Consider the following 25,144-nt stretch of genomic DNA (forward strand, 5'->3'; position numbering starts at 1 on the left):
CCCCTTCCCTCCCCTAAATCAAATACACATATATACAATACCAGGGAACCAAAATCATATACGAGGATATACCACAGGAGAAAGAACATACAAAAGAAACAAAAAATCATATTGTACATTAAAAACAACAACAAAGAAAGGCCTCTTGTGTCCATGTCTTGTAATTCATTTCACTTAGTATCATCTTATATGTCATATGTACATGGCTATTGAGCTATTAGCTCATCTGCAAAGATTATCCTAAATGTATACTAATTATTGCAAATGAAGGAAACCATGGGACCTATGTTTCTTTGGGTCTGGCTTATTTCACTTACAGGAAAGAATAGAAGAAACTCTCGGGCTCCTTGGCCCAGGCCAAAATTTTCCTAATAAGACCCAGAAACACAACAAATCAAAAGAAGTTGAACAAATGGGATTGAATGAAACTGCAGAGCTTCTGCATGGCAAAGGACATAGCTAGCAAAATCAATAAAAAGCCCATGGTGTGGGAGATCTTCACTAGCCATACAAAGGACAAAGGTCTCATATCTAAAATATATTTAGAACTCAAAAAATTAAATCCCCCAAAAACAAATCCTCAAAGAAACAACTGTCCCATTAATAAGTGGGCTAAAGACTTAGAGACTTCTCTGAATAACAAGTAAGAATGGCCAATAGACACATGAAGAAATGCTCAACTTCTCTAGCCATTAAGGAAATATAACTCAAAACACATTGAGATTCCACCTCATCCCAGTTAGAATGGCTATAATCAAGAAATCTAACAACAGATGCTGGAGGGGATGTGGCCAAAAGGGACTCCTACTGCACTGTTGATGGGAGTATAAACTTGTTCAACCACTTTGGAAAGCAGTATGGAGGCTCCACAAAATAGAGCTCCCCTATGACCCAGCAATCCCACTTCTGGGTATTTACCAAAATGACCACAAACAAGGCCATAGTAAAGCTACCAGCACAACTATGTTTATCGCATTATTCACCATAGCAGCTAAGATATGGAACCAACCCAGATGTCCCTCAGTTAGATGAATAGGTCAAGAAAATGTAGTACATGTATATAATGGAATTCTATGCTTCCATCAGAAAGAATGACACCGCCCCATTTGTAAGGAAATGGAAAGCCTTGGAAAATTAACTATTTGTGGCTTCAATAATGATAATGTTGCATAAATATCCAAAGGAAAATTTTCTGAAAATGCTTTAATAAATAATATAATTTTATATTCATTTCCTTAACATAATTTCTTTAAACAGGTGTGGGTCAAATTTTAAACATCAACTAATATTTTTACACAAAAACCATATATTACTAGTTTCATACCTGTATGCTAATTTGTATATTGATACCATATTAATACCTAATAAAAATATGAAAACTATTATGGTACAATTATGGGTCTAAAATACTAGAAGACTTTATAAATAAAATATTTTATCAATTATAACCAAATTTTAAGGAGCAAAAAAATACTATTTTTAAAGTTTTTTTGGTGTCAGTAGAGTAGGATTTGAACTCAAGGCGTCAAGTGGCACCACACCTCCACTTCTGGCTTTCTGCTAGTTAATCGGAGATACAAGTCTAATGGATTTCTCTGCCAGAGGATCCTCAGATCTCAGTATCCCGAGTAGCTAGGATTACAGGTGTGAGATACTGGTGCATGGCTTATTTTTAAGCTTCCTGAATTCAAGGGTTTATTTTCTAAACTATATAAGTTCTGAAAAATATTTAATATACAATATCAAGTCTGATAACAAAGTTGATCTGGGGTGGGGGACATACTCTCTGAGACATAAGAATGGGAGAGACCACACCTCAGCCTGAGCTGAGACAATCAGAAGTCAGTCATGGAAAGACACACCTATAGACATCAATCCTATTGATTTCAATATATGTAAATATACTCAAATACACTTCAATATCCTGTCCCCCTCATCACCCACATCAATCCATTTGCTTCCTTTTTCTCCAATTTGATGTCAGTGAGCTGACATCACCTCAGTGATGATGCATCAATGAATCATCTTCATTTGTAGAAAAGAAAAATCAAAATGTGAGCAGCAATAAGTTTGCCAAATTTAATATTGAGTGTTCTACAAATGTGACTACTTATTGTTGGCCCAAAAACATTCTTTGTTTGTTTTCCAAGATGATGATGATTCTTCATACATTTCCTGAAAGACAGAACCATAACATATCAAAGTAGATTACTGTAATATGCCCAAATAAAATACATCTGAACAAATCTGACAAATGACTCTAGTCCCATCATTCCTGTTTAACAAACCAACCAATGTTTATGTAAGACATCAAGAGCAAAAAAGTAAACATTCATGTTTCCTCCACTTAAGGACTCCAATTTCAATGATGAACATGTCAGCCCAGGAGGTCTTACACATTGCATGACACGGAGGATAAACAACTAATTCCATTTGGGTCATCCACTCAAATGTGAGACTTTATGTTTAGGTTATGTAGAAGAAGACAGAAGAAGATAGAATCTTCAGTTTTAAACACATTTTCTTCCAAACATGCCTACTACTTTGACATGCTAAATATGCCTTTCTAAGATAAGACATGTCCATTACCTGTGAAAATAATTTCTTTTGTGAGGGGTGTGGCAGGTGAGCTCTCCACCACTGAGTTCCTGCTCAGCTGCACTCTAGTGTTCAGTGTTCCTTGACCTGTGCCCTTCCCTGTATCATGTGATCTGCACAGGCGAGGCAGAATGAGACTAGAGTCTATAGAACTATCCCCCCACGTTCATTGGGTGCCATGTCTGCAGGAAGAGGAATCTAAATCCAACGGTTGGAGTTTATTCACTCTAGTTTTCAAATTGAAGATTTCTTTCTTTTTTTTATTTTTTGGTAATGCTGTCAATCTCCATATATCAGAGTTGCTTTTCTAAGTTCTCTTAAAATTTACTTCATTTCATTTCCTCAAAACAACCATCTGTAGAAGTTGCAGTCCTAAAGGACACTAAAGTGTCGTTTCATTTGGTGATGTCATGGTTTCTTGTTTGCTCTGACTGCTTATGGATATACATTTCTAAAACCTGCAATTCCCCCAAGCCTCTACAGACAGACATAAACAGAAAGCCTCGCTTACCTGCCAAGCATAAAAATGAGACTGTACCCCACTCCCGCCCTTGTCCTTCATTGTCAAGGGCCACTGCTTTCTGCCACCTGACTCTGCATCCTCTTCGTCCTGGTAAAGAAAGCTCGCCTTGCCATCTAGGCCTGTAGCTCGTGTGCAATTCTCTTCCTGCCCCTCCCTCTTCTGAGCCTTTCTCATGTTCTAATGAGATTGTGGCTGTTCGGGTCATAGCAAGACAGTCATATTTGGGCTTTACTGAAATAAAAATTGAGTTTGTGATTTTATGACTCCTAAATTTTCCAGGACTTGGTTTTAAAGTCCTACTTGCTCCTTTTTCCCAATGACTGATGCCGGAGTCCCCTGGAAAGTGACAAGGCTTAACCATTGGATGCCCGGTCTTCTGCTCTGCTTCTCTGATCCACTAAGCTGTTCAGGGAATCCCTCAGCCTTCTCAAAAGTCCATTGTTGGGATAATTCTGACTTAGATGTGAAAATACAGTTGTCCAAGTACAGCAGCTAATGTTACTCTACCAGGGGGCAAGTACAGCAGCTAATGTACTCTACCGGGGGCAAGGTAGGGGTCTATCACCTAAGAATGGTCTATTGCACCGAGAATTCCCTCCTCTTGGTACCATGGCTTGACTTCTTTTACGGTCTCTTTACTCACAGAAACAAGCCAGAATCTCCTTTTTGTTTTGTTTTTTGACAGGGTCTTGCAGTATAGTCCAAATTGAATGTAAATATGTGATCCTCCTCCCCAGCTAACCAAATTCTGTAATTACAGGTGGGCACTACTGTACTCAGGATCTATTTATGCTTGGTTTTTTTTTGTTTGTTTGTTGATTGTGGAGCTTGAACTCAGGGCCTAGGCTCTGTCCCCAATCATTTTTTCTCAAGATTAGCACTCTACTGGCACCAGCCACATAAATTCATCTGTTCAGGAAGGGAAGTTTGTGAGCCTGAGAGTGTGTCCCTATTGATACCTGTCTAAAGGCCTGCACAGGTAACTTGGGTTTTAGGGTCACAGAGATCAGATTCCTCAGCCAGCCAGAAAAATGTTTTTGCAAACCAAAGTGCTAAAACAGGCTATGCTGCTGCTGTAGCCCAAGAGAAGGTCTGTGCAGTTGTTAAAAATTAAAATCGTATATAATTTCCAGTTTGGAGTAAAATATTGTTCTTAAACATCTAATCCTGGTAACCTCTTTGTAAAATAGGCTAAGATTCTAGGTTTCTGGCAAGGTGGGGTCAAAGACCCTGAGTCAGCTTGAAAAAGTTAGAGAAGAGGATCTTCACCCATCAACCTCCACTTAAGATCAAGGGTCCAGAGTCAGTTTTGGAAAAGTGAGGCAAAATAGATAAAAAGAAGAGGCATGAGAAATAGTGGTAACAAGTGTGCAAATGTGGAGATTGCACTTGTTGGAGATGGTTACAAGTCCAAGCCTTCTATGTATGCTTAGGAAAATATCTGGTTCGGGGCTGAGAAGGTGGCTCATGAGGCCCTGGGTTCAATTCTTCAGCACCACATAAGCAGAAAAAGCCAGAAGTGGGACTGAGGCTCAAGTGGTAGAGCGCTAGTCGACAGCTGAAGAGCTGAGGGACAGCGCCCAGGCCCAGAGTTCAGGCCCCACGACCGGAAAAAAAAAAAGAAAAGAAAATATCTGGTTAGTAAAAAGTTGTCACCCTGGTAAATTGTCCTGGGCCACTGTCTGAACTGTCTTAAAAACCAGTGGGGCCTCAGCCTGCCAAGCCTATATAAAGTATCCTTAACCAGTCTGTGTAGAAATTTGCAGCCCAGCAGGAGGTGTGACCATCCATTGGAGCCACTAAGAGACCCTGCTGCTGCTGCTACTGCCCACACTTTTGGGTAAAGTTCAAAGACAGCCTGACAGTCATCCGGAGGGAAATCCACACCATCACCCTGGCCACCTCCGCTGTTGTGAAAGTGGACTGGACTTCTGCCTGATGCCATCACCTGTGACGGGTTCCCACTGGAAGACCGCTTCAGACCTGCTGAAACTAAGATTTTTGTGGGACATTCCTTCTGTGATATCCAGTAACCCTCTCTACTCCCACAGTAGATATTGAGGGCCAGAATAACATCACTGGCCAGCCTTAGACACTTCAAGGCACCAGGAACTGGAGAAATCCACTCTATGTCTTCATGATAGTCATGGTTATGGCTGGCTCTGGCAATAACCTGTTTCTTTCTGTGTGTGAGCTTAGGAGCAGCAGTCCCACCAGGCTGGCCCCTGTCTCTTCTTTAGCCTGTGGGTGGACCCACAGTAAACTGCCTTGAAGCAATTCTAAGATAACCTGGTTCCACAAGCCAAAGGAAAAAAAAAAGTGGACAGTTTTAAACTCAAGCCGCAAAGAAGCTCTAAGAAATGTAAAAGGTGTGTGGGGGGCGGGGGAGGGGGTAATAACAAAGTTGTTAATGAGATAAGGAAGCAGGAAGAAAAAAGAATGTGTAAAGTTTTATAAGACAGAGCTTATAACACAGTATAAAGAAAGACTTTGGAAAGAGAATTGAGGACACAGAAAAAATGGTTTCTGTTAGATTATAAAGGACTTAAAAAGGAAGAATTGTCTTAAATGTTTGCTCAAAGAAGGAAATTAAGACAAACCACAGAAGTAAGTTGCAGCAGTGTGAGTAGCAGAAGATGGTGTGGGTATGTGTTGAGTTTTAAGATAGAGCTTATCTTTGTAAAAGACCTGGTGGCATCTATAATACTGCAGAGAGCCTGACACCAAAGCCACGTCTGATGCGATGCCTCTAGCCCAGAAGCAGTTGAGACCTTGAACATTGCTCATCTACCCCACCTAACTCGGTCAGTCTTTTGCCTAAAGTTTCTATATTCATGGTGCTACATATGCAGGTTTGTTATAACCCCTGGCTAGAAAGGAAGATGACACATATCAAAGATCTGAAGTGTACAGAAAAGGAGGGAGGAATGTAACATGTGAAATCAGAAACAGGACAAAATTATTGATTATTAAAAATGGGGCCAAATATTAAAGACAGACCCCCCTCTGTAGAGAGAAACTCCGGGTCAAATGGCCAGTAGTCAGCCTCAGCCTTTTCCATCCTTGCTAAAAAGCCAAAGAACATCTCTCCCTCACTCAAGTTTACCAAGCTGGCAGCTTTGCAGTTTACCATAAACTTTGCTGAAGGCGACTGACAATCTTGAGGCTTAACACCAGCTGTACTGTTGCTGTATTAGGAACTTATACTAAAAACCATTTCTGTAAAATAGACTACCCCTACCCAAGGATATGTTTTGACTTTTGTAATCCAAGGATATTTTTTGACTTTTTAAATCAAGTATCTATAGTATTAATAACATTAGCCATGCTGACCAGCTCAAAACTGTGTTTTGCTTCTGCTTCTGCAAATCAAAGCTATGTTTGGCTTCTGTAAATCTGCTTGCTTGCCTCGACACCCCCTCCCATGCAGCTCTCACTGCATCCCACTACTCAAATAGTGGCGAAGGGCTGGGAAGGTGACTCAGTGGTAGAGTGCTTGCCTGGCATGCATGAGGCCCTGGGTTCGATTTTAGGGCACCACATAAGCAGAAAAAGCTGGGAAGTGGACTGTGGCTCAAGTGGTAGAGTGCTTGCCTTGAGCTAAAGAGCTGAGGGACAGCGCCCAGGCCCAGAGTTCAGACCCCACAAGAAAGAAAGCAAGGAAGCAAGGAAGCAAGGAAGCAAGAAAGCGAGGAAGCAAGGAAGCAAGAAAGAAAGAAAGAAAGAAAGAGAGAGAGAAAGAGAGAGAGAAAGAGAGAGAAAGAAAGAGAGAAAGAGAGAGAGGGAGGGAGGGAGGGAGGGAGGGAAGGAAGGAAGGAAGGAAGGAAGAAAGAGAGAGAGAGAGAGAGAGAGAGAGAGTGGGGTATAGTCACTGCACAGCTAATGAAAAGACTCATTGCACTGTTTAACTGAGTCGGTGGCCTTATTTTCAGATTTGGGATTCTTCATCTACCATTTTGAGCCACAGCTCCACTTCTAGTTTTTGAGCAGCTAATTGGGGATAAGAGTCTCATGGGGTCTTTTCTGCCCAGGCTGACTTTGGACCATGATCCTAAGCCTTTCAGTAGCTAGGATTACAGGCATGAGCCACTGGCACCCAGCTTTATGTATCCTTCTAAATCCACTCGCTATGCATTTCTTAGACATAGCAATTTTCTCCCCTCTCTCACTTTCTTAAACAAAAGGAACACAAGGAAAAGGCTCTCTGCCTTGAGGAATTTCTATTTTAGCCAGTCTAAGTAGCCAGACATTTATTCTTGCTCTCCTAAACGAAGATCTTCCACTTGAATGGAATTCTAATTAAGATGTCATCCTTGAACTCCTAAGAGAACAGTAGGAATTCCAACTGCTAGCGCTTGTCAAGGCCCATTATATCTGTGGGATATATTTCTCATGCTTAACAAACCTGGAAGGAGATACTATTATAAATGTACTGTTGCACATAAAGAAAACAAAACTATATAGTCAAAGAAGGCATATGAATACAGATTGTGTATGTACTCTGAGTCCTTGGGCTTTTGCTAACAATTCTGAGAAACAGCTTGTCCACATGGCAAAATGATGGATCTTCTTAACTTACCTTTTTCCATATAGGCACCTTGGCTTTTAAAGTATCGATGGCATAGCTCACAGCTTCAAGAGCCGCAGCCCTGTGGGCTGAGGATGCAGCAATAATCACACTTGCTTCTGACACTGGAACCAAGCTTTAACAAGATGAGGGAGAAAAAAATTACCTGAGCTACATGTGAAATAATCCGCTATAAAATTAAAAACCAAATTCTAGTTATACAGTAGAACTACATGGTCATTCTCCTTTATTTCATTACCTAGTATAGTTAGAAAACAGTAAGATATCTCAGTTACATTCAACTAAGGTAAGACTGAGCTGATGTTGTGGTCAATCTGTTAATACCTGCCTACGGGTATTAATGGAGACCTACTGAATCTGCTGACTCAGCAAACAGCTGATTCCAACAAATAAGGCTCAAGACCAAGCAGGTCCCAGAGATGCAATGTGACCACATAAATACACCACAGAGTTTAAAGCAAGAGCAATAAATACTAAGCAACATGATTAAGAAAATTATTAACAAAATTATTGGTTATTAATAAAATCATTGTTAATGATAAAAGAATAAGCAAATGTGACAGAGGTAGTCTTAATGGCTAGCTTCATTTCAAGCCTAGGCTGTTAGTGGTAGAAAAAGTCAAATAACTTAAATGATGCCAGGTTTGCAACAGATTCTGAAATAAACAGTTTAGAGAACAAAAGAACTTCCTAAAAGTCCTCAAGAACTTTAGCACATATTTATCCAGGTATGTGCACCCAGGATATGGAAATCTCAACACATTTTCACTTCAATACACTAAAGGAGGCAGTAAGGATGCTCCAAAGTTATAACCCAACAAGAGGTCTTTAAGACATAGGTACTCTTCTCCATGGAGAAGGAAGCCTTCGTTTTACAGTAACTAATGTAAATGCCTGAGAAAGTACCCTGAAGCAGCATTAGCACTTAGAGGAAGACAACTACACTGAACTTCCGGATTCATAAAGCAATCTTACCCAAGTCTATGGAACACTGCTATGTGTTTAACTGGCCACTTCTGCCTAATATCACTACATATTTTTCTGATTTCATTCTCTGCCATTGGTAAATAAGCTTCATATTCCAAGCTAATGACTTTTTTTCCCTCAAAGTTATTTCTTGTCGTTCCTAAAACAAGAAAAAAAAGAGAAAATTAAAATTTTCCCTTACAATAGAAATAGCACATTAACAAATGTAAATGGACTATTTCTGAATTGTATACAACAACATATTATCATTTGTTTTGAACTTTTCTCCAAACAAAAACTTGATTAGGAAAACAAAAGGCAATTATCTTAGAAGGCAGATACTACTTGTGCCTGTGCCTATAATCTTAGGTACTCAGAAGGCTGGCATCGAAGAATCACAGTTCAAAGCAAGTCTAGGCAGATAAATCCATGAGATCCTGTCTCCAGTTAACCAGTAAAAAGGCAAAAATGCTCAAGTGGTAGAGCATCAGTCATAAGCAAAAAAGCCAAACAACAATGCCCTGGCTCTGAGTTCAAGTGTCAGTACTTGAACAACAACAACAACAAAAATCATAATGATGATGAATTTTTTTTAAAAAAACTGGTTAAGCAAGCCAGGTGCTGGTGGTTCATACCTGTAGTACTAGCTACTCAGGAGGCAGAGATCTGAAGATCACAGTTCAAAGCCAACCCTTGAGACTCTTATCGCAATAAACCACTCAGAAAACTAGAAGTGGCTCAAGTGGTAGAATGCTAGCCTTGAGCTGAAGAGCTCAGGGACAGTGCCCAGACCCAGAGTTCAGGGACAGTGCCCAGACCCAGAGTTCAGGCACCATGACTGACAAAAAAAAAAAAAAAAAAAAGGCTAATCAAGGCCACTGAGAACAATCCTATGAAGAAAGGAGTACTTTTCTTGCTAATAGTTAACATTTAATACTTAGAAGGAAAATAGTCATAATATTCAATGTGCAGATGTGAAAATGGACCCAGATAACTTGAAGGAATGAATGGGGTCAGGATCAATGGGGGAGAATGATGGAAGAATGACATTGACCTAGATGAATTATACTCATAACTGACATGTTGAATTGAAACTCCTTTGCACAACTACTTAAAGATGGTAAATCAATAAATAATAGAGAGTCACACCAAGTGAGTCATCATAGTACAGAGAGTTTGGCCAGAGAGGAAAAATTCAGGCAGCCTATTTAAGGAGTCAGATTGGAGCACTCGCTGGTGACCATGGTGGCAGTGGCTGTTGGCTGCCTCTGACGCCATATCAACAGACAGAGTCTGAACCAAGGGGCCAGAGACAGAGTGAGAGTGGCTTCTACTCATGGCCAGCATGAACTGATAAAAAGCAGAAATCTTCATCCTACTGACTACAGATGATACAGATGGCCAACGGCCCAAAAATGAAGAGAAAGGCATGAGTGTCCTACAAGACATTCCCATTCCTTCTCACAGAACAGCATTTGGAGAGTAGCCCCTCCCCCACCACCCAAGAAGAACACCATCTTTGATATTGGCAAAGACTGGCCAGAACAACTCGCAGATAACTCACGCCTTAAAAGCAGATACTGGTGAGCCATTTTCAACAGGGCAAAGGAACCTGACCAGTGTGTCTCAGCTCCACCCAGAGGAAAATTGTTCTTCCAAGATGGAGGAAGTCCTGCCCAGGGCCGGGGTGATTTTCTTCAGGAAAACAGAGCCAGAGGCAGACCTGCCCCTCTGCAGCACTGGCAGCTCTCCTGGCTTCAGGAAGTTAAAAAAATACTCAAAACTGGATTTGCATAAATCCTGAGAGTGGCTCCAGGCTGTGCCCCAGGCTAGGCAGAAAGAGTATCTCAGGATCTAACCCCTCAGGGAAAAGCTACTGATTGCACACAGGCCATGACCCCATCCACATTCAAGCTCCCTCAAAGCAACTCCAACTGAGAGGAAACAGCCACCTCCTGTGTGACCCACAAAGCAGACTGCCCTTCCACTGAACTAGCCTGGGAGGAGGGTCACAAAGACCCTACACCAGTAAGGCACAGCTTCTTTCTGCCTGCTCAAACTGATTTGAGAAACCAACTAAGCCACAGGAAAACCAAACACCACAAGCAAATCAGAGGCTCTATCAAGATATTGGATATGGACACAGGGGAGACACAAGATCCTCCAAATAAATCAAATAATTCTTTTTTCTATTTAATTTTTAAAACACATTTTTCTACTTTATTATTTTTATGTTTTCTATTCTTTTTTCCCATTTCCCTTTTGGTATTTTTTTCTTATTTCACTCTACTTAACTGCTAGTCTGTTCATCCCCAGATACGTAGCCATCTTAGATTAGTAGGCCTTATTCTTAATTGTGCACATACTTAATTCAGACATTGATTGCTTAATTCACAACTTTTCAACCTTAGTTCTTTTATTCGTAGTATTTTTTCTTCATACTTATATAATTTTTATGTTTTTCACTTTTTATTTTTATTTCTTCCCCTTTTTTCTCTCTTTTTCCACTGTCTGAATTTAGGTCTTAGGTCTTTCCTCTCTTCCTTTCCCTCCCTACATTCCTCTAATCTTATTTTCTCTTCACAATTCTCCCTATACCTCTTAATTTCTGGTCCCCTGCTACTTCTGATTTTCTTAGTCCATTGGTTCCTAGATGTTTGTTGTTGAGCTACATTGTATCTGTACTCATTTTGACAGTGTAAAAAAAATAAATAAATCTGTGCAACTACAAGGCTCTGGGTTGATGCTTGCCATAAAATAGTGTTCTAGTGTGGAACTGGTTTTGCTTTCATACCCAAATGGGCAGAACATGCCTTAGAAACACAAGAAAAATGGCAAGTCAAGGAATCTTAACTCCCACTCATGATAAAAAGGCAGCAGATGAGTTAATGGATAATCCAGAGGAGAGGGAGTTCTCAAAATGCTCTACAAACACTACTGGTAAACATGCTGAATGCAAAGGGCTTTGTGTGAGAGTGTGATAGGGCAATGTGTGAGCCTGATGAGGCTAACCAAAGATTAACAAAGGAATTCATGGAATCCACAAACAGAAAGATGGACGAATTCAGGGAATCCACAAATGGAAAGCTGAATGAATTACAACAGAAAGAAAGGGAGACCAGTGAAACTATAACCACTCAACTAAGGAATTAGAGAGTGAACAGTGAAAAGCAAATCAAGGAGGTAATGAAGTCCAAACAAGATCTAAAACAAAGCTTCAACAAATAAATTGAAGCCATCAAATATGACCAATTTGAAGGAAAGGAAATTAAATAAAGTTGAAAGTTTTGACAGTAGGTTAGATTGTGCAGAAGACTGAATCTCTAGGATTGAAGATAGCCTAGAGCTGACAGTATTCAAAACAAATCCAAGAAATATAATAGATCCATTCAACAGATAGAAGACACTGTCAGAAGGTTTACTTTAAGGCTAATGGGTGTAGAGGAGGGCCTAGAGATAGAAGCTAAAGGTCTAGGAAATTTATTTAACAGAACTCTAGCAGAGAAGTTCCCAAACATACAAAAAGATAGTCCCATTCAGATACAAGAAGAGTTTAGAATCCCAAATAGAGCAGACCAGAACAGGACTTCCTACCATCACATTGTAATCCACACAGGATCAATAGAGACAAGAAAAGAATCCTTAAAGCTGACAGGGAGAAAAGATCACTCACCTATAAAAGAAAACCAATCAGAATAACTAAAGATTTCTCAACAGAGACCATGAAAGCAAGAAGAGACTGGAATGATGTATGCCACACCCTAAAGACAAACCAACAATTAACAAAGAATATCATACCCAGCTAAACTTTCCTTCATAACAGAGAGACAAATAAAAACCTCCCACAGCAAAGAAAAATTGAAACAATATATCTCCACCAAAACAGCATTCCAAAAGATACTTAAAGATTTCCTACACATACATTATGTAATCACTTAATCACAATAAAAAATTTGCAAAAAAAAAAAAAGGTTTCCTACATATAAAAAACAAACAAGAGCACAATAAAGCCAGAGAAACAGAGAATCAGATAATTATAGTAAGACTCCAGTAGCCCCAAAGAAGGTGGATAACATGGCAGGAACTACCAAACACCTCTCAATCCTAACTCTCAATATCAGTAAAATTAGTTGGATCAAAAAGCAAGATCCTTCTATCTTCTGCCTTCAAGACACACATCTTGCCTCGCAAAACAAACATTTTCTGAAAAGTGAAAGGCTAGAACAAAATGTACTAAGCAAACGACCCCCATATCAGGCAGGAGTTGTAATTCTAATATCAGATAAAACAGACATCGAATTAAAATTAGGAAGAAGAAATAAAGAAGGACATTACATACTAATAAAGGGATCTCTCCTACAGGAGGTTATAACAATTCTAAATATCTATTCATCAAATACTAGGGCACCCAAATTGACCCAAGAAACACTACTTTCCCTAAAATTACACAGAGATCCAAAGACATTGATTGTTGGGGACTTTAACACACCACTCTCCCCACTGGATAGATCAACCCATAAAAAACTCAACAGAAAAAAAATCTCAGATCTAAACAACTGCTTACACCAACTAGACTTAAGAAATATTTACATAATATTCCACCCAGCAGCATCAGAATATACATTATTCTTAGCAACACATGGAACATACCCCAAAATAATCCAAATTTTAGGTCACAAAGCAAATCTGTCCAAATTCAAAAACATTAAAATTATTCCCTGCATTCCCTCAGACCACAAGGGAATAAAATTAGAACTCAACACCAAAAGCCACCAAAGAAAATCCTGTAACACATGGAGAATGAACAACGCACTGTTGAACCAACAGTGGGTCATAGGAAAGATTAGAAAGGAAATTCAAATGTTCATGATATTTAGAAAAAGTGAACAAACAAATTACCAACTCCTCTGGGAAAAAGCAAAGGCAGTCCTCAGGAAAATTTAAAGCTCTGAGTTCCTACATCAACAAATTGGAGCGATCTAAAACCAACAATTTAATGATGTACCTGAGGCTGTTTCAAAAAGAACAACAAGCCAAACCCCAATCTAGTAGATGGAAACAAATAATTAAAACTAAATCAGACTTAAATGAATTCAAATCGAAAAATACATAGAAATAATCAACAAAACAATGAGTTGGTTCTTCAAAAAAAATTAACAAAATTGACAGACCCTTAGAACATGTTATAAAAAAAGAAAAGGGCTGGGAAGGTGGCTCAATGGTAGAGTGCTTGCCTTGCATGCATGAGTCTCTGGGTTTGATTCCTCAGCACAACATAAGCAAAAAGAAAAAATCCGGAAGTAGCGCTGTGGCTCAAGTGGTAGAGTGCTAACCTTGAGCTGAAGAGCTGAGGGACAGCACTCAGGCCCAGAGTTCAGGCCCCATAATTGATTTAAAAAAAGAAAAGAAAAGAATACACCCAAGTAAACAAAATCAGAGATGAGAGTAAAAACATCACCACAGAAACAACCAAAATTCAGAACATTATGAGGGCATACTTCTCAAACTTTTATGCTAACAAATTTGAGAATCTGTAAGAAATTAAGAAATGGAAGAATTTCTAGCAAGTGTTGATATGCCCAAACTAAATCAAGATGATATAAACCAACTAAACAGACTCATATCAAGCATCCAAACAGAAACAGCAATAAGAGACCTCCTATCCAAGAAAAGCCCAGGACCAGATGGAGTTACAGCTGAATTCTACAAGGCCTTCAAAGCAGAACTCACACCAATACTCCTCCAACTCTTCAATGAAATTTAAAGTGAAAGTTCACTACCGAACTCTTTCTATGAAGCCAGCTTAATCCTCATCCCAAAACTAGACAGGGACTCCTCAAAGATATATGAACATCGATGCAAACCTCAACAAAATTCTGGCCAATCCAACAATTTACAAAAAATCATAAACTACAATCGAACAGTATTCATCTCAGGAATGCAAAGCTGGTTCAATATACAAGAGTCCATTAATGTAATTCATCACATCAAGCGCAAGGATAAGAACCACATGATTATCCCAATAAATGCAGAAAAAGCAATTGACAAGATTCAACACTCCTTTATGATGAAAGCTCTGGAGAAACTAGAAATCCATGGAGCATTCCTCAATATAATCAAGGCTGTGTATGGCAAACCTACAGCCAGCATTATACTTACTGAGGAAAAGCTAAAGCCATTTTCTCTAAATTCAGGAATGAGACAAGGATGTTCGCTCTCTCTACTCCTCTTCAATTTAGTATTAGAATGCCTCACTAGAGAAATAAGGCAAGATACAAACATAAAGGGGATCCAAATAGGAAAGAAGTAAAACTCTCCCTCTTTGCAGATGACATGATTTTGTATTTAAAGAACCCCATAGACTCCACTCCTAAGTTACTCAAGCTGATCTGAAACTTTAGCAAAGGAACAGGGTATAAAATTAACCCTCAAAAATCGATGGCTTTTCTCCATAGTAATCAAAACAGCTTGGTACTAGCACAAGAACAGACCTCAGGAATGAACCTACAGACTTATAGCCATATAATCTTCAATAAGGGAGCAAAAAAAATAGAATGGAAGAAAGACAGCCTCTTCAGTAGATGGTGCTGGCAAAATTGGTTAACTACTTGTAGAAAACTAAAGCTAGATCCTTATATATCACCCTGCACCAGAATCAACTCCAAATGGATCAAAGACCTCAGAGTCAAAGCAGACACTGCAATTATTACAGGACGGAATAGGAGAAACCCTAGGTCTCCTTGGCACAGGCCGAAATTCTCTTAAAAGAGACCCAGAAACACAACAAATCAAAGAAAGGTCGGACAAATGGAATTGCATGAAATTGCAGAGCTTCTGCATGGCAAAGGACATAGCTAGCAAGATCAATAGAAAGCCCACGAATTGGGAGAAGATCTTCACTAGCTATACAACAGACAAGGGTCTCATATCTAAAATATACCTGGAACTCAAAAAAATTAAATCCCTCAACAACAAATCTTCAAAAAAACAATTGCCCAATAAATAAGTGGGCTAAAGACTTAAAGAGCAACTTCTCTGAAGGGGAAAGAAGGATGGCCAATAGACACATGAAGAAATGCTCAACCATAAAAGAAATGCAAAACAACATTGAGATACCACCTCAACCCAGTTAGAATGGCTATAATCAAGAACTCTAATAACAACAGATGCTGGAGGGGATGTGGACAGAAGGGAACCTTACTGCATTGTTGGCGGGAGTGTAAACTTGTTCAACCACTTTGGAAAGTAGTATGGAGTTTCCTCAAAAGATTCCACATAGAGCTCCCCTATGACGCAGCAATCCCACTTTTGGGCATTTACCCAAATGTTCACAAACAAGACCACACTAAAGCTACCATCACAACTATGTTTATTGCAGCATTATTTACCATAGCTAAGATATGGAACCAACCCAGATGCCCCTGAGTAGATGAATGGATTGAGAAAATGTGGTATGTATACACAATGGAATTCTATGCCTCCATCAGAAAGAATGACATTGCCCATTTGTTAGGAAATGGAAAGACTTGGAAAAAATTGTATTAAGTGAAATAAGCCAGGCCCAACATAGGTTCCATGGTTGCCCTTATTTGCAATAACTAGTATATGTCTGAGTCAAGCAGCAAAGTTTTGTTGTTTTTTTTTTTTTGGGTCCGGTCGTGGGGCCTGAACTCTGGGCCTTGGCGCTGTCCCTCAGCTCTTCAGCTCAAGGCTAGCCCTCTACCACTTGAGCCACAGCGCCACTTCCAGCTTTTTCTTTTTGCTTATGTGGTGCTGAGGAATCGAACCCAGGGCCTCATGCATGCAAGGCAAGCGCTCTACCACTGAGCCACCTTCCCAGCCCCTCAAGCAGCAAAGTTAATCAGATAAGTTGATGTTAGGGAAATGAACCCTAAGATATGTATTCAAATGTTTTTTTCTTTCATGGGATTGTTTTTAACACATTTATAAGATGATTTCTTCGTTGCTTTGTATGTCCCTCCCCCACGGTATAACCTCTGCTTTCACTGTATTTGATGATGGTATAATTTGTGGAGGGGAAGGGAAAAAACAACTTGTTTAAATAGGGATACAGGTGGACCCATTGCAACAATGAGATGTACAAGTCGTTATGTTGAAAACAAACTTTACAACTTTGGTGGGGGGCAGGATGGGAGGAGGATTGGGTGGGGGAATGCAAGGAGGATAGGAAGGAATGAGAAGGGGAAACAAAAGAGGAGGCTAAAATGCTTGATAAGAAATGTACTCATTATCTTGCCCGTAATTATAACCCCTCTGTACAGTATTTTCACAATAAAAAAAAAATCAAATGCTTTTCTGTATGCCAATAAGAAGAAGAGCATGGCTAAAAGCAGGAAAGCAACTACCTTTGTAAAAAGAAAATACCTAGGAATTACCTTAACCAAAGAAGTGAAGAATGACTATGATGAAAACTTTAAAAAACCTGAAAAAGGAAATTAAAGCAGAACTAAGGAAGTGGAAAAAATCTCCCAGGCTCCTGGATTGGTAGGCTTAACCTCATGAAAATGGCAATACTGCCAAAGGCTATCTACAAATTCAATGCAATACCCATCAATATCTCAAGCTCATTCTTCAATAAAATAGAAGAAGCAATGCAAAAAATGTATATGAAACAATAAAAGACCCAGAATAGCAAAAACAATCCTTAGCAGAAAGAACAGTCCTAGAGGAATACCAACACCAAACTTCAAACTCTACTACAAAGCCATAGTAATCAAAACAGCTTGGTACTAGCACAAGAACAGACCTAAATACCAATGGAATAGAACTGAAGACCCAGAAATGAACCCACAGATCTATACCCACCTAATCTTTGATAAGGGAGCCAAAAAGAATAGGATAGAAGAAAGACAGCCTCTTCAGTAATTGGTGCTGGCACAAATGGTTAAACACCTGTAAAAAAAACTAAAATTAGATCCTTATATATCATCCTGCACCAGAATCAACTCCAAATGGATCAAAGACCTCAGAGTCAAAGCAGACACCCTGAAAACATTATAAGAAAGAATAGGAGAAACCCTTGGCACAGGCTGAAATTTTCTTTACAGAGACCCAGAAACACAACAAATCAAAGAAAGGTTAGACAAATGGAATTGCATGAAATTGCAGAGCTTCTGCATGGCAAAGGACATAGCTAGCAAGATCAATAAAAAGCCCATAGATTGGGAGAAGATCTTCACTAGCCATACAACAGACAAGGGTCTTATATCTAAAATATACGTGGAACTCAAAAAATTAAATCCCATGGCTGGGAAGGTGGCTCAGTGGTAGAGCACTTGCCTTGCATGCATGAGGCCCTGGGTTCAATTCTCAGTACCACATAGCAAAAAGAAAAAAGCCGGAAGTGGCGCTATGGCTCAAGTGGTAGAGCGCTAGCCTTGAGCTGAAGAGCTGAGGGACAGCGCCCAGGCCCAGAGTTCAGGCCCCATGACCGGACCCAAAAATAAATAAATAAATAAAAAATTAAATCCCCCAACAACAAATCCTCAAGGAAACAACAGCCCAATTAATAAGTGGACTAAAGGCTTAAAGAGAGACTTCTCTGAAGAGGAAATAAGAATGGCCAATTGACACATGAAGAAATGTTCAACCTCTCTAGCCATAAAAGAAATACAAATCAAAACAACATTGAGATTCCACCTCCTCCCAGTTAGAATGGCTATAATCAAGAGATTTAATAACAACAGATGCTGGAGGGGATGTGGTCAAAAGAGAACCCTACTGCATTGTTGGTGGGAGGTAAACTTGTTCAACCACTCTGGAAAGGAGTATGGAGGTTCCTCAAAAGACTCCACATCGAGCTCCCCTATGACCCAGTAATCCCACTTCTGGGCATTTATCCAAACGATCACAAATTTTTATTAAAGCTACCAGCACAACTATGTTTATCACAGCATTATTCTCCATAGACAAGACATGGTACTAACCCAGATGTCCCTCAATAGATGAAGGGATCAAGAAAATGTGGGTTATATATACAATGGAATTCTATGCTCCCATCAGAAAGAATGGCACTGCCCCATTTGTAAGGAAATGGAAAGACTGGGGAAAAAAATCATATTAAGTGAAGTAAGCAGAACCAAAGAAACTGAGGTCTTATGGTTTATTTGAAATAATTAGTTTACTTCTAGGATAATCTTAGCAGATGAGCAGAATAGCACGATAGCTATGAACATATGACCATGTAAGATGATGCTAAGGGAAATGAACTCTAAAACATGGACACAAAAAGCTTATCTTTGTTGATGTTGTTTTTAATGTAATTTTCTTTCTTTTGTATGTTTTTCCCCCTATAGTATATCCTCTGTTGTTACTGTGTTTGATTTTGGTACCCTGGTATTGTATATACGTTTATCTGAACTAGGGAAGGGAAACAACAAAATGATGAGACAAAGGACAAAGGGGAAACCAATACAACAGCGATATACACAAGACAATATGTTAGAAATACTGTGTAAACCTTGGGGGAGATCGGGGGGAGGGAAAGTAAGAGAAAATTGAGGGAAGGGGTAACAACTTTAACAAGAAATGTACTCATTACCTTACGTATAAAACTGAAATCTCTCTTTATATCACATTAACAACAAATAAATAAAAATAATAATAAAAATGTTCACGTTCTTGGCATTATCATCAAGAATATTTTCCCTCAATATTCATAAGTCAAACTACAGTAAAGGTACCTGTTCATTGCTGCACTAGTCACCATACCCAAATTATGGAAATAGATGTCCTACAATAGGCAAATGGATTAAGAATATATATATATATATATATATATATATATACATATATGTATATATAATATAGAGAGATCACATCTATCTATATCTATATGTAAATTTATAAATTTATAAATATACATATTATATATTATGCATACACACAGAGACCACAATAGAATTTCATTAACCTATCAGAAGGAATAATATGGGCTGGGAATGTAACTTACTGATAGATTGCTTACCTAGCATGCATGAAGCCCTGGGTTCCATTCCTCAGTATCACATAAACAGAAAAAGCCAGAAGTGGTTCAAGTGGTCGAGTGTTAGCCTTGAGCAAAAGAAGCTCAGGGACTATGCCCAGGTGTGCCAGTACTGGAGCATGCTTTCACTTGGCTTTTTCACTCAGGGCTAAACTGCTGTCACTTGAGCAATGCTTCCACTTTGGGCTTTTTACTGCTTAATTGGAGTAAGAGTAGTATGGATTTATTTACCCAGGGTGGAAGATCTCAGCTTCCTGAGTAGCTAGGATTGCAAGTGAGAATCACCAGTGCCCTGCAGTAATTGCTACTCTTGTACAGCCAGTAACTGCGAGGAATTTAGAACTCACCTACAAAAAGAGATATCGCACCACAAAGGGGAGAGATCACAAGGCGTGAGACTTCTTCTACTGCAAGTTTCTCAGCAGTGAACTTTATTATATCTTTAGGTTTCTCTTCAACTTCATCCACTTCTTTCCTAGAAATAGGGTATTAATAAACCTTAAGAGAAATTCTACAGGCAAATGTTCAATATAGAAGCTGTTTCCATTTACATTATTCTATGCTAAACGTGTTAGGAGGGAGGATTTGATCTGAAGGATAAAATAAGCAAGTGTACAGTTTTAGCAAACTGGTATAGCCATAAATATCTCTGATGAATCAGGCATTATAGATATATATGAAGGCAACATGATCAAAGTCAGTTACCAAACTGTAATCTATCTCCTGTGTCGATTCTAGCACTGCCATTCCTATCTCTTAGCACAGTGTAGCAGGTATCATCACTTTCATCTACATGTATACTTCACCTCTCACCACCATGTAACCATGCTCCATTCCTAGAACACCTTTTCCTTTATCCAAAAAATAAGAGAGGGAGAGCAGAAGTGATGGAGAGTCCACAGGAACCAATATCCCTTCACAACCTGCCACAAGCTAGTTAAGTTACAGACGCAATAAGGGATCTGCGCATCTATTCCCCAGGCATTGTGTCATCTTTTACTTTGCATTTCTCATCCAATTCATCAAACGGGAACAAGAGCAGAGGCTCCTGTTTTTCTTTTATATATATATTTTTTTAATTGTAGAAATACTGTACAGAAGGATTATAGTTACATGAGTAAGGTAATGAGTACATTTCCTATCAAGCATTGTTACTTCCTCCTTTGCTTTGACTCCTGTTTTTCAAAGTACTGATTGAATTTGAATGGAAGAAACAGACCAGTAACAAAGAATCACAAGCAGGGGTAGCTGATGTCAATCAGCAAGAGTCTGTAACAGGACATGATGCATGAGGGGAGACCAAAGGTCTCTCTCCAGAGATAGTATTTAAAGCTGAGACTTGAAAGACAAAGTAACATGGAGAAATGGGAATAGAGTCACAAGTAGACAAAGGGGAGTGGCAAATGTGAAGACTCCAGGGAAAGAAAGAGTGTGATGTGTTCAGAACCTAGCAAGAGATGCAGCCCAGTCAAGCAGAGATGCAGCAGGGAGGGAGGCCTTTGCAGGCCAGAAGTTTTATTATCATAAATCCTGGGAGGTTTCATCTGAATTGAAAAATGAATGATATAAGCTCAGAGAAACTGTTAAGGATTCATTCAATGTGCTGAAATTACAAAAAGAATTCTTAATAAACTCAAATGTTTGTTCCCCTATATCCTTCCGTCTACTGGAAAGACAAGCACAATTATTCATTTATTATTTATTATTTATTTATTATTCCAGGATTTTTGACCTCCTTCATGCCATCTGTAATTCTTCTATGACATTTTATTGCACTGAGACACAGATAACCCAAATGGACTCTCGGTGCTTCAAACCACAGAGTTCCATTATTTCTGACTGTACAAGACTACTAAACCTAGCTGGCAGCTTCTAAAATGACTTAACACAAACCTCACAAACACACTTAAATAATGCTACTGGGTAATCTTTCTAACCTTTCCAAAGAATTGTTGTATTAAAGAATTCTCCTGCCTCCAGGTGGTAGCCCTGAGCAAGGCCCTCTAAATGTGGAGTCCCAGCAATCCTGCTGAACGGGTCTGTTCTTCATTTGAAGGGGCACTGCTCTGCGAGTAAGTGGGGTGAGAAAAATGAACAGAATCCTTGGCTCATTCCTGTCTTTAATAGAGCCACAGTTTTGCCACTGAGTATGATATGTGTTATCGGTTTTAGGAAAAAAAATCCTACCAGACATTTCATTACCTACATAAGACTTTTTGTTTAGATGGCACTAAAGTTAAGAGAAATATGCTCTCTCCAAACCGTACTGAACAATATTCTTAAGCATGATCCAACTCTATCCAATATGGTCTGGGCTGCTTAGAAAAAGAAGAAAAATGGAATGACTCACAAAGCCACAGTAACAGTCATTCCTTTACAACTCAGTTTTATTTTCAGATCTGGCTTTCTAGTTGTGTAATTCTCTACATTGTCAAAAAAAGCTAATATTTAGTAGTAGTAATAAAAAAAAAGCACCGGCACCAGTAGTTCATGCCTGTAATCCTAGCTACTCAGGAACTGAGATCTGAGGATTGCAGTTCAAAGCCAGCCCAGGTAGAAAAGGCCATGAGACTCTTATCTCCAATAAACCACTCAGAAAACCAGAAGTGATACTGTGGCTCAAGTGGTAGAGCGCTAGCCTTGAGCTGAAGAGCTGAAGGACAGCACCCAGACCCAGAGTTCAAGCCCCATGACCGACCAAAAAAAAAAAAAAAGGAGGCAAAATCCAATAATATCTATTTAAATGTCAGCTCTACCACTCCCTTTTCTTGTTTATTTACTTTTGTTTGGTTGTTGTTGTTTGTTTTCTTGAGATGTTAAGACTGAACTGAGGGCTTACCACATGCTAAGCTAGTGCTTTACTATGTAAGCTATGTCACAGTCCTTCTGTTTGTGTTTTTGTATGTGAGGTACAGTCTCCCTAACTTTGCACAGGCTGAACCTGAATATTTGATCCTTCTACCTCTACCTTAAAAGTAGCTGGAATTACATTATAAACCTCCACAAAAGCAAGTTTTGGGCTTGATTTATTACTTCATGCAGCTTTAGTTTTCCTAACAGGAAAATGTGGATATTAACACTCCAAAGTCCAGTTCTGTATAATAAGCCATGTTGGAGTATAATAAAGATATCAAGGTGATATTAAACTGCTTACAGTAGAGTTGAAGCAGAGGTAAGAGGTTGGTGTCTATCACTGTCTCTACATCAAGCAAGAGCTACTACGTCAGAAGGAGAGAAACAGTACAGACAGACTTACGGAGAATTTACAGGAAGGCAAACTACATACAAGTTATCATCTGCATGCTCCTCTTCCTTCAGTCTGGTTAAGAAGAAAAACCAATCTCAATACCTAGATTGTTCAACAGTGCTACCCTCCACTAATGGGGGGGATGATGGCGATCTCATCTCCTGGTTGAAGCAGGAGGAGCTGATCTCCGAGCTCGACATATTCTTGACGAACAGCAAATATCACCTGATTTCTAACATCAGCCAATCTGAAGAGTAAAAGGTTTGATTAGCAGTTTCAGTGTGTAACAGATATCTAAAAATGTTTAGTATTAATAAAAGATGTTATGAAGTATCACCCGTCAACACTCTGTGTGGGCAAAGGTCACAAGTACGCATTGCAAAGAATATATTAACTGCTCATTACTCTTTACTGTACTAAGTGTTGTATATTTTAGAAAACAGACATGAAAATTAGACTAAAGGCAACATTCAAATTAGGCCAAAAGAAAATAATTATTTTCTAACCAGTACATGGCATTTTCATGGGTCTTCTAAGTACAATAAGTAGATTAAAAGTAACAAATAGACATGTTCTCCCCACACTCCCAAGTTTTCACTGCCTGGCAGGACACTTCAAAAACAATTTGTCAAGAATAGGAGTTTCCTTTGGAGCACATTTTGTGGAGTCTTTCTGGACAACACTAAAATTCCAGATTAAACAACTACAAACTTAACTGACAATATTTCTGGAAAACTCTCTTACATTTTGTTGTAAACAGAGTTGGGGACAAGAATGACTGCAGTAAAATAATAGATTTTCAAGAACCAGAGAGAAAAAAATTAAAATCGTACTCAAGTTCAGGGTTTTGTAGCTCATTTTTGTTTTAATCCTAAAGACTTCTATCCTTAGGGTTCTAAAAAGAGAAGGAAATGCAACCTATATTTTCAATATCTTACAAACTATGAAAGTCATTGTAGTGACATAACCATGTTTATCTGGGTGTCATCTCAGTTGACAGTCTTTTTAGTAAGTGATTTGTAATGTTCTCTATGAATTTGGCACATAAAAACTAGAGTTTATGATTTGAGGAGTGGTACCAGAAAATTATAGCTAACAACCCTTTTTAACATTAAGCATGGAAATCAAAATTAATCTTTTTAAAAGTTTTAGCAAGGATTTCAGTTAAATTAGGAAGAAATAGAGCAAACATGGCTTTCTTCTCATGCAGAAAATGAGAGTTAAAGATGCTAAAGTTAACCTCAGCTTTACTTTGATCATTTACACATTTTTTAATATTAAAAAGTGTTCAAAGTGTTCATCATATGTAAAGTACCAATCCTCACTTACCCAGGATGATGAGCTTCTATCTCTTTCCACAGCTGAGATGCTTTGATTTCTTGAGGCACAGAAAGAGTCTCTGAACGAATGCCAGTTATTTCAGCACTTTTTGCAAAATATAATACTTCCACCTGAAAAGAGGAAAATGCCTTTTATAATAGTAATAATAATAATAATGCATAGTTCTTTTCTGACTGCCCACACCAAGTTTTCTCATTTTCCAATATTTTAATTAAAGACAAAGTTGGTGACAGAAAAAAATTAAGTTGCTTACAAAAGAAACTCCAATCTATATTCCAGTTGAACACACACGCCAGATTCATTCCGCATGTGTTTGGGGGTTTTGGTTTTTGGTTTTTTCGTTTTACAAATTTAGGTGTCAAGATTAAAATCTCGTCTGTCTCCGTAGAAAACATGGTCAATCTGTCTTGCATTGATACACTATCATTACGTCTTGTGCACATCTGCACGCAGTGGGCAACTGTCGGGGTCTGAATGAATTGCACAGATAAATGGCCACAGTAGCCAGTGGCTTGTTTTCAGAGTTGCCGGATGGCCTTTGCCTGGGGTGAAGTGAGGCAACATACTGTTGCTGACGTGGGCAACAGCACCGGCTTGGAAATACAGGGTAGACCGGTACATCCAAGGTAAACCCGGGCAGTCGGCCTGCGAACTGCACCCAGCAGGTGCACGGGTCCGCGGCCACCACGTACGATGGACCCCTCGGAATAAGCACAGGCCCGCGCCCAACCCAGGCGGCGGCGGCTCAGAGGTGGCGGATATTTCTTCGCAGGAACGCTTAATAACATCTTTCATTACAGCGAATAAACTGAGAGTCCTTCCGCGGGACGCGGGGGCCGGGACCCCCGGAGTTGCCCCCGCCCCGGACCCCAAGTG

General features: G+C 39.2%; 1 protein-coding gene across 2 annotated transcripts; it reads right to left on the reverse strand.

Annotated features, from left to right (window-relative positions):
* Positions 1 to 1,069: 1,069 nt before the first annotated feature.
* Positions 1,070 to 24,347, reverse strand: Mocs2 (molybdenum cofactor synthesis 2). 2 transcript variants are annotated; one of them, XM_042690634.1, is made up of 6 exons: positions 24,257 to 24,347; positions 23,030 to 23,174; positions 20,028 to 20,155; positions 8,685 to 8,835; positions 7,701 to 7,824; positions 2,066 to 2,175 (listed from the first exon to the last, which is right to left on the reverse strand). In XM_042690634.1, exons 2-6 carry the CDS (start codon positions 23,125 to 23,127, stop codon positions 2,107 to 2,109), a joined length of 570 nt encoding a protein of 189 aa, XP_042546568.1. In that variant the 5' UTR covers positions 23,128 to 23,174; positions 24,257 to 24,347; the 3' UTR covers positions 2,066 to 2,106. The 2 variants fall into 2 exon arrangements, with proteins under 2 accessions (XP_042546569.1, XP_042546568.1); XM_042690635.1 differs by lacking the exon at positions 7,701 to 7,824 and having other exon boundaries at positions 1,070 to 2,175.
* Between the last annotated feature and the right edge of the window lie 797 nt (positions 24,348 to 25,144).

The sequence above is a fragment of the Dipodomys spectabilis genome, unplaced genomic scaffold (assembly GCF_019054845.1).
Source record: "Dipodomys spectabilis isolate Male_0828 unplaced genomic scaffold, ASM1905484v1 ptg000138l, whole genome shotgun sequence".
Taxonomy (NCBI): Eukaryota; Metazoa; Chordata; class Mammalia; order Rodentia; family Heteromyidae; genus Dipodomys; species Dipodomys spectabilis.

Bases quoted from the DNA above. Each gene is read 5' to 3' on its own strand.
- Mocs2 (XM_042690634.1), bottom strand. From the start codon at position 23,127: ATGTCGAGCTCGGAGATCAGCTCCTCCTGCTTCAACCAGGAGATGAGA. The intron at 20,156-23,029 runs GTATTGAGATTG...CCCTATTTCTAG, and splicing joins AGCACTGTTGAACAATCTAG to GAAAGAAGTGGATGAAGTTG. The intron at 2,176-7,700 runs GTAAGTTAAGAA...TCTGTCTTTCAG, and splicing joins AGGTGCCTATATGGAAAAAG to GAAATGTATGAAGAATCATC.